The 12,644-nt window shown below is 43.6% G+C and overlaps 1 protein-coding gene across 1 annotated transcript in view; it reads right to left on the minus strand.

The window, feature by feature from the left end:
* The window catches only part of TNFRSF13B (TNF receptor superfamily member 13B), a 151,105-nt gene that overhangs the window by 12,063 nt on the left and 126,398 nt on the right, over nucleotides 1–12,644 (minus strand). Inside the window, exon 2 of the mRNA XM_056137153.1 lies at nucleotides 771–907. Within this exon, the coding sequence (XP_055993128.1) occupies nucleotides 771–907 (137 nt within the window). The remainder of the gene's footprint in view (nucleotides 1–770; nucleotides 908–12,644) is intronic.

Genomic DNA, 12,644 nt, shown 5'->3' on the forward strand with positions numbered 1-12,644 from the left:
CCCATCCCCTGCCCACCTACCCCCCCCAAAAAAGCCTCAAATACAACAGAGCAAGTTATAAAAAAGAACAAACAAAGATTTTATTTTTCCAAACCTCAAGGAAAATTGGATATAGTCTGAGTCTTAGTTATTAAGAGTTATTCCTTGGTAGATGGAATATTAAGGTTCAGAGATCCTGTGTATTAGAAATTCAGGATCCAGTATTGCAGAAATGATGAGTTCTTCCACTAGCTCTTAAATGCACAAGCACAACGCTTTTTTCAGAGCAAAAAGGCAGAATTGTTCTGATGTTGGAAGCTGACGATTTGTCAGACTTTCCTCTTTGTGTATGTTTGGCAATTTCTACATTAAAGTTTCAGAAGAGGGTATGGAGAGATTTTTTTTGCATGCTGCCAACCTGGTTTTGAACACTGGCATCCCATAGGGTCTCTCAAACCCACCAGGAATGAGTTCAGAGCTAAGAGTATACCCTGAGAACCACCGGATATGGCCCAGAAAGGCAAAGCTGATGTCTACTGGACAGCCAAAGACCCCTGTGAGTGTGACTGAGTCCTGAGGGTGGGTCAGAGGATCCCAGGAAAGCAGCAGCGGGCACTCTGTGCAGGGACAGGCGTGCGCAGGGCTGTGAGGCAGTGCCAGCCTGGGTAGGGGACAGGGAGTTCAGAACAGAGACTTGGTGGAAGCAGCCCCACTCTGCCCACGGTCCACCCTCCCCATGCCAGTGACCCTAGCTCAGTGAGACCAGCAGCCCTGCGCACCCCAGAACTCACTGCAGAAGGCTGCACAGGTGCGTGGAATCTGATGGCTGCAGATGGATTTGCAGGAGATGCAGACACTCAGCAGAGTGTCCCAGTAGTGCTCTTCTGGGCAGGGCTCCATGGCCACTCTGGACTGCAGGCCCTGTGGACTGAGAGGCAGGAGCGTGAGGGAAACGGGCGTCCCACAGAGGCTGGGATTCTTGTGGCTTCTTTGACACAGTTTCCACTTGTTTTCCTAGAGACCAGGAGGGCTGTAGACAAAGCTGCTTCTACCTGTAGCTGCCACTCCTGGGGAGCCTGAGCAGGGGGACATCACCCACATGGATCTCAGTTTCCCCATCTGTGAAGTGGTTATTCTGAAGCTTTCATCTCAGTCATGTTCTGCCCTTGTTACCGCACTGTACTTCTGGTACCCCAGGATATTTTCCTCCTTCTTGACTGTCTATATTTCCCTCTACCTTCAGATCTCAGTTTTGTCTTGATTTCTACAGGGAAGTCTTTTGGGATCTTCCCTCAACAAGGTAATCCCTCCTGTGCACTGACCTGCCCTTTTCTTGTCACTGTTGTCCAGTTGCTTTTATGAATGTGATTCTTTGGTGCTATTCTCCATGAACTATGAATAGCACGCAGGAGGAGATTCTAATTTTTCAGTTTGCTACAGGGTACTTAGAAACTAACAGTGCCTAGACATAGTAGGTGCTCATTAAATAAATTAATGGGTGGGTGGATGGGTGGGGAGAGCAAATAGGGGTCAGAAAGAGAGTATAGGGGCTAAGGCGCTTGCCTAGCATGCACCTAACCTTGGTTCAATCCATGGCACCACAAGGCCTCCTAAGCATTTCTGGGTGCTACTCTGTAGGGGCACCCAAGCACCACCAGGTGTGGCCTGGAGTCCCATCGCCCTGGGCCAGGGTAGGACAAATAATCCCCAGCACTGCAAGGCCCAAACAGCACCACAACTTCAGACCCTTGCATAGAACTGTCAGCTTGGGTGGCTGAGCCTCTCCTGGAGGAGCCTCCAAGGCCTATTGAGCACTGCACGGCTCAGGAGCCACCCACCACACACACACACACACACACACACACACACATGCACACACATGCGCACACATATGCACACACAGCACACACAGCAACACACAGCAACACACGCACACATGCACACACACACACACATAAGCACACACACATGCACACACAGCAATACACACGCACACATGCACACACACGCACACACGTGGCCCAGAAAAAGGAAGCCAACTGCCTGTGCTTGACGTACAGCACTTAGTGTCATTGTCTTCCCTTTGTTCCCAAGGCATAGCACAGCACACACAGCTGGCACACGCTCCTGTTTCTGCCACTGCCAACCAGATATGGAGCCTTCCTTGCACGCAGAAGACTTCCCAGCTCTCACTCACTCCAAAAGACGCTTCTGGTTGTGATTCTCGCCCTGCTCTGCCAACACGGGCTGCTCACACGAGGGTGTCACACCGTGCAGTGCTCAGGGCTTACCCCTGGCTCAGCACTCAGGAGTTACTCCTGGAAGTCCTTGGGGGACCATATGGGGTGCTGGGGATTGAACCTGGTCGGCTGCATGCAAGTCAAGCATCTTCTCCACTGTAATATGCTTCAGTTTCCCCAGATTTCTGAGATTTGTCCCTGAAGCAGTTTGCTCTAAGTGAGCGTCCCGTGTAGGAATGCATTCTCTTACTTTTCTTGTGTAAGAAAATTCACTTCCCCAGTTTCTTCTTGTCAACATTTTGCAGGGGGTTAGTTTATTCCTCAACAGCAGTAGCTGAGGGATGACCCAGGCCCACTTTGAACACAGCAGCTTCCACACAAGGCTCATTTTCCTGCTATTAAGTCAGAAAAGGATATTTGCCCTCAGAAATAAAAGATATCTTTTCCTTTTTAATTTTTTTCCTTTGAATTTTTATTGAGGCATAGTGATTTACAATTAATAATAGAGGAGAAATCTAGGGCTGTGACTGTGGCTCATTGATTGAGTACAAGTTTTGTTAAATGAGATTCTGATGTGAGTGACAGACAGAAAACTAAAGAAAAAAGTAGCAGGAGGTTAATTATAATAATAATAATAAAGATCACTTGTAGCACTGTTTTCCCATTGTTCATCGATTTGCTTGAGTGGGCACCAGTAACGTCTCCATTGTGAGACTTGTTGTTACTGTTTTTGGCATATCGAATATGCCACAGGGAGCTTGCCAGACTCTGCCATGCGGGTGTGATATTCTCGGTAGCTTGCCGGGCTCTCTGAGAGGGATGGAGAAATCAAACCCGGGTTGGCTGCATGCAAGGCAAATGCCCTACCCGCTACGCTATGATCTGAAATCTCCTTTAAGAGAGATTAATTGGAAATAAAGAACAAGGACCGTTTAGAGATGTGTTTTTCAACCACTGGTCCATGGATTGATCCTGATCCACAAGGGTAAAAGAGATTGGTTTGGAGGTGGAAAAAACTAATAAAAGTCTTATTTCAACAATTCATCTGGGAAATAGTAGGGTCTAAGTGGGATTGCAAGGCAAAACACCAGAATGTGGTAACATAAAATGTTATGTTTGGGCAAAAGAGAGCCACTGGATTGAAATAAAAAATGAAATAAATGCCTAGATGAATGTGAATAAGAATAATTACACTCACACCATTTAGTTTAACTATTTATTTTTCTTTTTGGGTCACACCCAGCGATGCTCCGGGGTTATTCCTGGCTCTAGCACTCAGGAATCACTCCTGGCGGTGCTTGGGGGACCATATGGGATGCCGGGGATTGAACCCAGGTCGGCCGTGTGCAAGGCAAATGCCCTATCCGCTGTGCTATCGCTCCGGCCCCGAGTTTAACTATTTTAAGTGCCTTTTAGGTCCTGCATATTACACCAGGCCCACATGAACTGAGATCCCTCCATTTGAGAAGATGACATTCACATCTAAGATTCTGAACTTAGATGTAGTCAGTCAGAAAATATAGCTGAATCTATAGAGTGTAACAGAATTCTGAGGTTTAGAGCTTAAAAGTGAGGAGTAGAGTTTCATGAAACCCATTCTGGAAAGAAAAACAAACAAAAACCAGGAGACACAGAAGCAGCCAATAAAACCTGTGCTACAATCACCTGAGCAGGGAATAGTGAGCAGAAACAAGGAGAAAGTCTTGCTCTTTTTATTCTTGTTAGATGACTTGTATTAATACTCAGTTTTATCTATGCCCTCTTCTCCAAAGGGAATGACAGATAAAGGATTATCCAGGAAGACCATCATGGAGAAGAGATCCACATAAAGGGCAAATGAAATATGGGCACTTATTCTTGAGAAGAGAGGCTGAAATGAGAATTTGATTTACTGTTTTCAAATATTAGTCAAATCCAGAGCAGATTTAATTACATACTATGAAGAAATTTAATTTCAGAATTCAATGATAATTCAATATATGAAAACCCATCAGCATCATATTAGAAGAATGTTAATGAGAAAAATGAAAGAGGAACTGAATGAATGACCATTCATCTCAGCTGATGCAGAGAGAATACTAGAAGATTTCATGGGCCAGAGTCAGCAAGTAGGGCATTTGCCTTGCGTGTGGCAGGCCTGGGTTCAATCCCTGTACCTCACAGGGTTCCCACAGCCCTGGCAAGAGTGATCCCTGAGTACAGAGCTAGGAGTAAGCCCAAAGCACTGCCAGGTGTGACACCCAAAGACAAAAAACAGAAAACAAAAAAGGATACTTGAAAATGTCAATACCTTTTATGTAAACGATAACCTATACAACATGATACAAGCCGTATATGACACACCCACAACTAAGTACTTGGAGTAATATAGAAATGGTAATTAATAAATTCTTTCTTATCAATAATTTCACTAAATGCCAATATCTTGAATGTGTTAATCAAAAGACATAAAGTGACCAGGTGGATCAGGGAACAAAATTCAAGTTTCCGTTGTCCACAGGAGACCCTCTTGTGCTCCAATGATAAATAAGAATTTAAAGCAAATGGTTGTAACATAGCCTAAAATGTCAGGAATAGGCATACTTGTATCAATCAAAACATATTTTAAGCTACAATAGTTAATAATAGACAGGGACAGACATTACATAAGACTAATATCTCCAGAGGATTTAACACTCGTTCAGATATTGCAACAAATTAAGGAGCATCAAAATATATAAATCAACTATTAACAAGCTTAAGCAGAGATATGTGCAGTAACACAATAGTAGTAGGGAACTTGAGCATCCCATTCTCATCAAAGGGCAGATCACCCAGATAGAAAATCAAGGGAAACAGCAGTTTAAAGGAGTGTTTTGTATGAGCTGGATTTAATAGATGTTTATAAGTGTTCTCCACATCTCCTAAAACTTAACACACTCTTCTCTAGTGAGGATGGGGCATTAAATTTTTTTAAATACCATTTTAATCGAGGTATCAGGATTTACAATACTTTAAAAAAATTTTTTTTTTTTTGCTTTTTGGGTCACACCTGGCAATGCACAGGGGTTACTCCTGGCTCTGCACTCAGGAATTACTCCTGGCAGTGCTCAGGGGATCATATGGGACGCTGGGAGTCGAACCCGGGTCGGCCACGTGCAAGGCAAACGCCCTACCCGCTGTGCTATCTCTCTAGTCCCTTTATTTTTTACTTTTGTGTCACACCCGGCGATGCACAGGGGTTACTACTGGCTCATGCACTCAGGAATTCCTCCTGGCGGTGCTCAGGGGACCATATGGGATGCTGGGAATGGAACCCAGGTGGGCTGTGTGCAAGGCAAACATCCTACCTGCTGTGCTGTCACTCCAGCCCCAGGATTTACAATACTTTTAATTAAACTTTTTATGCATACATCATTCTAACACCACACCCATCACCAGAGCCTGATCCTTCCACCCACAGCCCCTACCAGCCACATCTTCCCATATAAACTCCGTACTACAGATAAAATCTCCAGGGTTTGTTGCTGATGTCATTGTTTTGGGTGTGTCACTGGCTGTGCTCAGGGCTTCCTCCTGGGTCTGCACTCAGTAATCATTCCTGGCAGGGATAATGGGATCATATGTAGTGTCAGGGATTGAAACCAGGTGGACTGCATACAAGGCAAGTGCCTTCGCTACTGTACTATTTTTCTGGCCCCACATGGAGATTTCTTGAGGACAGATCACATGCTGGGACACAAAAGAAGTATTAGGAAAGTCATGGAGAACTGAAATTATATCAAGTTACCTTTTCAGGCCACAGTAGAATTAAACTAGAAATCAATCGCTAAAAAAAGAAAGATAAAAACTCAAAAACATTTAAAGACTATGCAGATGAAGGGTAGTGGTTGACAAGGAAGTCAAAGATGAAATAAAATACTACTCGACACAAATGAGATACTCTTCTTGCTCTACCACCCCTCCAGGTGAAATCAACCTCTCAGCTGCATCCGGGGGACCTTTTGGGAACTAGAAATAGATTCCCTTCTCTTCCAGCTGGGTCCTTGCATCCTCTGCTCCCAACCCCCACCATCTCTGCAGTCCACCTCTACATCCTCTGAGTCACACAGGCATGTAGGACAGCTCTCCTCATCACACCTCACACTGCTGACAATCAGTGGGTGAAGTGACACTTTTGTCACTGAATGAAGACAGACAAGGAAAGAAAGGAGCACCACCCAGCCAAATCCCTCAGAAATTCCCAGGCAGCTAGCTACAAAGATTCACCTGCAGCACTGAAGGAGCAGTAAACACTGTGGGGGAGATGAATAGAGCCCCCCCCCCCAAGCAAATGAGAGAAAACAGTAACAGAAGTCTCCACCAGAACCAAGTAGCTCTGTACTCTCACAGAGAATGATTTCAGTGACACCGAATTGAAGATGTTTAATGAGTTCAAAGAAATGGTGGCACAGGGAGTCAGGGAAGCACAAGAAAGTCTGAGAGTAGAAATGAAAAAAACTAACAAGAGTGACAGATGTGAAGAGTATGGTAGGTGACATGAAAACAGCAACAACAAAACCTCTATCGAAGACCTCATCAACAGAGTAACAGCACCGGAGGGAAAGATGAGTTAGCTCCAAGATGGGATGCGGGAAACTTCTAAAAAACAGCAGAAGGGGGTATGGTGCTGACAGCAGGTTAATCTATACCCATGAGGCGAGTGCATCATCAGCCTGATGGCGCCTTCAGACTTCAAGATACCCCCAAATTGTTGCTGTGCCTTTGGTCAGACCCCAAAAACTTGGTGCAAAGTTTACCAAGAAAGTAAATGGCCAAAAGTTAGGTATGTGAGAGACACACCCACAAACCACCTCCGGCTCAGCTATATAATTGGAGGCAAGGCCTCTTTGGTTCCTGATCGAACTGCTTAATGGCCATGATCCCAGAGATTCAGAAACAAATCTCGAAACCCAACGGCTTTTGGCAGAGATGCTTCTGGACCCCACAATGGGTTACCAGCGCTGGACCACCCCAGGGGGGAAAGGGTGTTGTCCCTCTGCCTGCTCCCCCTTGGTGGCTTGGTAGCCGCCATATTCCAGAGGCCATTGGACAGTCAGATTTGGGCCCTCAGAGATGAGACACGTGGAGCCTCATGAGATGGGGGTGGAGCCAGCACTTTCTTCTCCGCCCAGAGACCCCGAGTCGCGACCCGCGAACGGCCTCTCTGGCTCCTGATCAAGCTATTTAATGGCCATGATCCAAGAGACTCAGGAACAAATCTCGGAACCACAAAGGTTTTGGCAGAAATCCCTCCAGATTTAATTGTTGAAATTTCGGAATTTCAAAATCACGCAACCACTACTGCAGCCGCACAACATCATATGTTACTTGTAACCAGCAATAGAAAACAAATTGTCTACTGTTGCCTTTTTGGTAGATCTGAGTGTTGGGGTAAAATCCCAAATAATAATGGTGGGTCTGGTGTCAACATATTGAATGCAATCAGAGAGAGAGAGAGAAATGTGGAAATCATCTGCCCCATAGGTAGGGGGAGGGTATTAGATGGGGGTATACTGGGGTCTTTGGTGGTGGAGAATGGGCACTGGTGAAGGTATGGGTGTTTCCTTGTATGACCGAGACTTAAACCCGAAAGTTTTGTAACTGCTCTCACAGTGATTCAATAAATAAAAGTATAAAAAATTTTAAAAAAAGTAAGGTGGAGTTCATGCCCAATTCAATCAGCCTAATTAGTGGCTGAATAAATAGCAGTAGTCTTACATAAAAAAAAAAAATAAATAAAAATAAAAAACGGCAGAAGATGGGGAAAAGTCTGACAAGAAAACTTTATGGGATGAGGTAAAGAGGAACAACAGAAGAATCGTAAGAGTTCCTGAAGAACAGAAAGGCAAATGTGATGAAGAAACATCAGTCAAAAAAAAAAATCAAAGACTAGAATTTCCCAGAGTGAGGAGTGAAAGTAGACCAAACAGAAAAATTCAAAGACACATTATAATTAGAATGACAAAAGTCAAAGACAAAGACAGAATATTGAAAGCAGCAAGATAAAAATGGAACTTTACATATGAAGGAAAGCCCATAGGCTCACAGTAGATCTATCAAATGAGACCCTCTGAGCCAGAAGAGAGTGGAGGGATATAGTTTAAAAACTCAATAAAATGAACACCTTGGCAAGAATACTCTGTCTAGCTACATTAGCATTCAAATTTGAGGGAACAATACAGAGCTTCACAGACAAGCAACAGCCTAGGGAACTCTTAGCCATCATTTTTGCAAGAAATATTAAAAGAACCTTTTAAAAAGAAAAAACAAACTTCTCAGCACGTTACCATACTAAATTAAGAAAAGTCTGATTATCTCTTGGTTGCTAAGGGATTTGACTTATTCAATAATGAATTAATGCTTCACTTACATTAAATGTTCTATTCTAGTGGAGTGTTTTTACATCTATACAGATTTTTTATTATGGTCTTTTACTTGTTATACAGATACTTAAGCATTTTCTATTACATAATATTTTCTTACATAGAGTCAACATCCCCTTCAAAGGTTAAAACACATCTGTATACACTCATAGACCTATCAGATTTTCCCTTAAAATTTTTTAAGGGCTGCCCCCCACGAGCGGCTCTCTGGCATGGCCATGTCTCCAGAGGCAAGAGGACTTAATCCAGAGAGGGAAAAGGTGTCTCTCCCTTCTGCCTTCCTTCCCCTTTACTCCCTTACCCGCCCTCCCCCCCCCTCCCCGCAGCAAGATAGCCGCAGCCCCTCTGAGCTTATCAGAAAGCCAGGTATGAGCCAGAGGTGACAGGGCAACTGCAGCCTCCTGGGAAGGGGGGCAGTACCGGCTCGTCCTTCACGCCCTACCGAGGTCATGAGTTGCCCCCACGAGCGGCTCTCCGGCACGGCCATGGCTCCAGAGGCACAGAAACCAATCTCGTAATTATCTGGCTCTTGGCAGAAATCCTTTCAGACTTAATTAGTAAAATATCAGAAATCCAAAATCATTTGGTTCTCATAATCAGCTATAGAAAACACATTATTTCACAATGCCTTTTCAGCAGTTCTGATTATTGGGTGGAAACTCTAAACAATAATGGTGCATCTTTTGTCAAAATAATGAATGTAATCAAAGTAGAGAGAGAGTTAAGTAGAAATCATCTGCCTCACAGGCATTGGGAGGGATGGGAGGGGGGTATATTGGGGTTCTTGGTGGTGAAAAATAAGTACTGGTGAAGGGAAAGATGTTTGAACATTGTATGACCAAGACTTAAACCTGAAAGCTTTGTAACTTTCCCCACAGTGATTCAATAAATAAATATAACAAAAAAAATTTTAAGGGCTGGAGTGATAGTACAGTGGGTAGGGAATTTGCCTTGCATACAGCCAACCTGGGTTTTACCCCCAGCACTCCATATGGTCCCTCCAGCATCACCAGGAGTTATCCCTGAGAGCAGAGCCAGGAGTAAGGCCTGAGCACTGCTGGGAGTGGTCCCAAAACACAAACAAAAAACCCCAAAAACTTTCAAAAATTCTCTTCTCTTACTCAATTATATATTTTAGGGTTTATTTATGTAATGTTTAAAATTTATCAGTATATAATTATTCATAGTGTTACATTTTTAAAATTTATAAATCCATAAAAAGATATATGTATATGTACATATACAGTTTTTGAATTCACATATATATGTATAGATGTCACCACCTCCAAAACAAACTTTTTAAAAAAGATCCCTTTCAGGGCCAGAGCAATAGGAAAGCAGGTAGGGCATTTGCCTTGTACACAGTCAGTCTGGGTTTGATCCCTAGTATCCTGTATTATCCACCAAGCATAATTCCTGAGTGCAGAGCCACATGGGTCAGCCCTGAGTATCACTGGGTCTGGCTCCAAACCAAACCAAACGAAGAAGGAGATCTCTTTCATATGTGGGATATAAAGAAACATAAAGCAAACAACAGATGACTGGAGTTAGCGGAAGTAAAGGGTTTGTCCATGAAATCGAGCTTACATAGTTTGGACATGGTTTCTGGGAGGGGTCCTTGGGACACTTATGGAGGAAAGCGGGATCTCTGGTCATGGGTGTGGTGGAGGAATGACATGTGCATGAGAAACATAATTAATAGTATTGTAAATCCTGGTACCCCAATAAAAATGTTTTATTTTAAAAAGGATCATGACGTTGGTCATACATCATGAAAAAGGCATTCTCCCTGGAGGGCTGTAATGATGGTTCAATATATGAAAATCTATTCATGTAATAAGCCACATAAATAAAAGGAAAGATAAGAGTCTCATGATTAGGTCAAGAAGATAGCTCGAAGGGGTGGAGTGCATGCATAAGACTTCAATCCCAGGTACTCCACTGCCTCCTGAGCACTGAGTAAGGCCCAGACAGTCCCCAGGCACCAACAGGTTGGCTCTGGTGGTACCTAGCACCACTAAACACAAGAAGCATCATACACTGGACCATCAGACTCAACCTGAGCTGCAAGTTGCCAGGAGTGGTACTGGGTTCCTAAGCACCACATGGGAAGCCCCTCACCCCCACCCCCGCCCATTAAAATACACGTCATTCTGTGGATCTCACAGTGACTCAACTTTTAAAACATTTTCAAAATACACGTCATCATATACAGAGCTTTTGTCAACGTTCAACACTTGCTTATGATACACATTTGGGGGTCAGGGGAAAGGTGACAGAAGGAGTATAACAACTTAGAAAGGCCGAATATGACAAACCCATAGTTAACATCACACCGAATGATGGAAAACTGAATGCTTTCCTCTAAGATTATCACAGTATACCTGTTCTTACCACTATTGTTCAGTAGAGTGTTGGAATACTATACCCTTCCAGCCACAGTGACAAATCAAGGTAAATATAAAGAAGGCCAGAGGATAGTATGGTGGCTTCAGGTTCAAGTCCTGTTACCACAAGATACCCCAGGCACTGCCAGGTGTAGCCTAGAAGCCCCCAAAACCCTGGATTCCCTGAGCACTATCAGGATGCCTGGATGGTTCCTGCAACACAGGGTCTGAGCAGCCTGGACCTCCTGAGCACTGCTTGGAAGTATCTTCCAAAAGGGACAAAAGTAATACTAATCGGAAGAGAGATAAAATTATCCCTATTATCCCTATTCATAGATAGCATGTTAATATACATAGAAAACCCTAAATGCTTTAATTAGAAGGCATGGATAGTAGGAATACTGCTACAGTATTAGTGGGAATTTAGTAGATATAATGTTACTGTATTTCTTTATACAAGCAATTAATCTGATGAGAAAGAAACCAAGAAAACAATCCTGGGGGCGAGTGAGATAGTACAGCAGATAGGGCACTTGCCTTGCATGCAGCCAACCAGGGTTTTATCCCTGGCATCCATATAGTCCCCTGAGCACTGCCAGGAGTAATTTCTGAGTGCAGAACCAGGGGTAATCCCTGTACCCCTGAGTATCTCTGGCTGTGACTCAAAAAGCCAAAAAAACAACAACAAACAAAACAAAACAAAACAGAACCCAAAAAACACAATCCTGTGAGATGGGAGCCAAGATGACCAAAAATGAATAGTTCTGTGGGATCAACAGAAGGAACATATAAAAGCTGAAGTGAAAGCAGGTGGAGTCATCTGGACTATGAACGGAATGCTAGTTATTACTCAGGTCGCCTGGAACTTAGAGATTCACCCTTAGTCCCCACAGAGCACCAGGAGTGATGAAAATAGTGCAAACATGCAGACACTGCAACAGATGGGAACAGAAGCAAGGAAGAGGTGGAGAACATCAGGACTCTGGATGCTGTGTAAGGATGATACCAGAGTGACAATCCTGGAAGGAAGAATCAGTAAACTTGAAGTAAAAATGATGAAAAAATTGAAATAACTCATTGAGACAGAAATGAAGGAGCCATAGAATACAGCAGAAGGACTCAGAAGCAGAGTGGTATAAGCCAGAAAATAAGTTAGTGACCTCAAAGACAAGAGTTTTAATTAAATTATTAATAAATCAATTCACATTACGCTAATACTAAAAGCAGAGACACTCCTAAGAAGTGAAAGTACAAACCAATATCCCTAAGAAAAATTGATGCAAAGAGCCTCAACAAAGTCTTATGAACTCAATTCAACAATGTATCAAAAGTTTCATACATTATGACCAAGTGACATTCATTCCAGGCACACAAGGATGGTACAAAGTAAAAGGTAAAGGTAAAGGCCCTCCCGTTGATCGTCGATTTTCTCTCGAGCGGGCCCAGTAACGTCTCCATTGGAGACTTTGTTGTTACTGTGTCTGGCATATCCAATACTCTCGGTAGCTTGCCGGGCTCTCCGAGAGGGGCGGAGGAATCGAACTCGGGTCAGCCATGTTGGCCGTGTGTAAGGCGAACGCCCTACCCGCTGTGCTATCGCTCCAGGTACAAAGTATGTAAATCAAATTAATGAG

The sequence above is a fragment of the Sorex fumeus genome, unplaced genomic scaffold, assembly GCF_029834395.1.
Source record: "Sorex fumeus unplaced genomic scaffold, SorFum_2.1 ptg000122l, whole genome shotgun sequence".
Lineage (NCBI taxonomy): Eukaryota > Metazoa > Chordata > Mammalia > Eulipotyphla > Soricidae > Sorex > Sorex fumeus.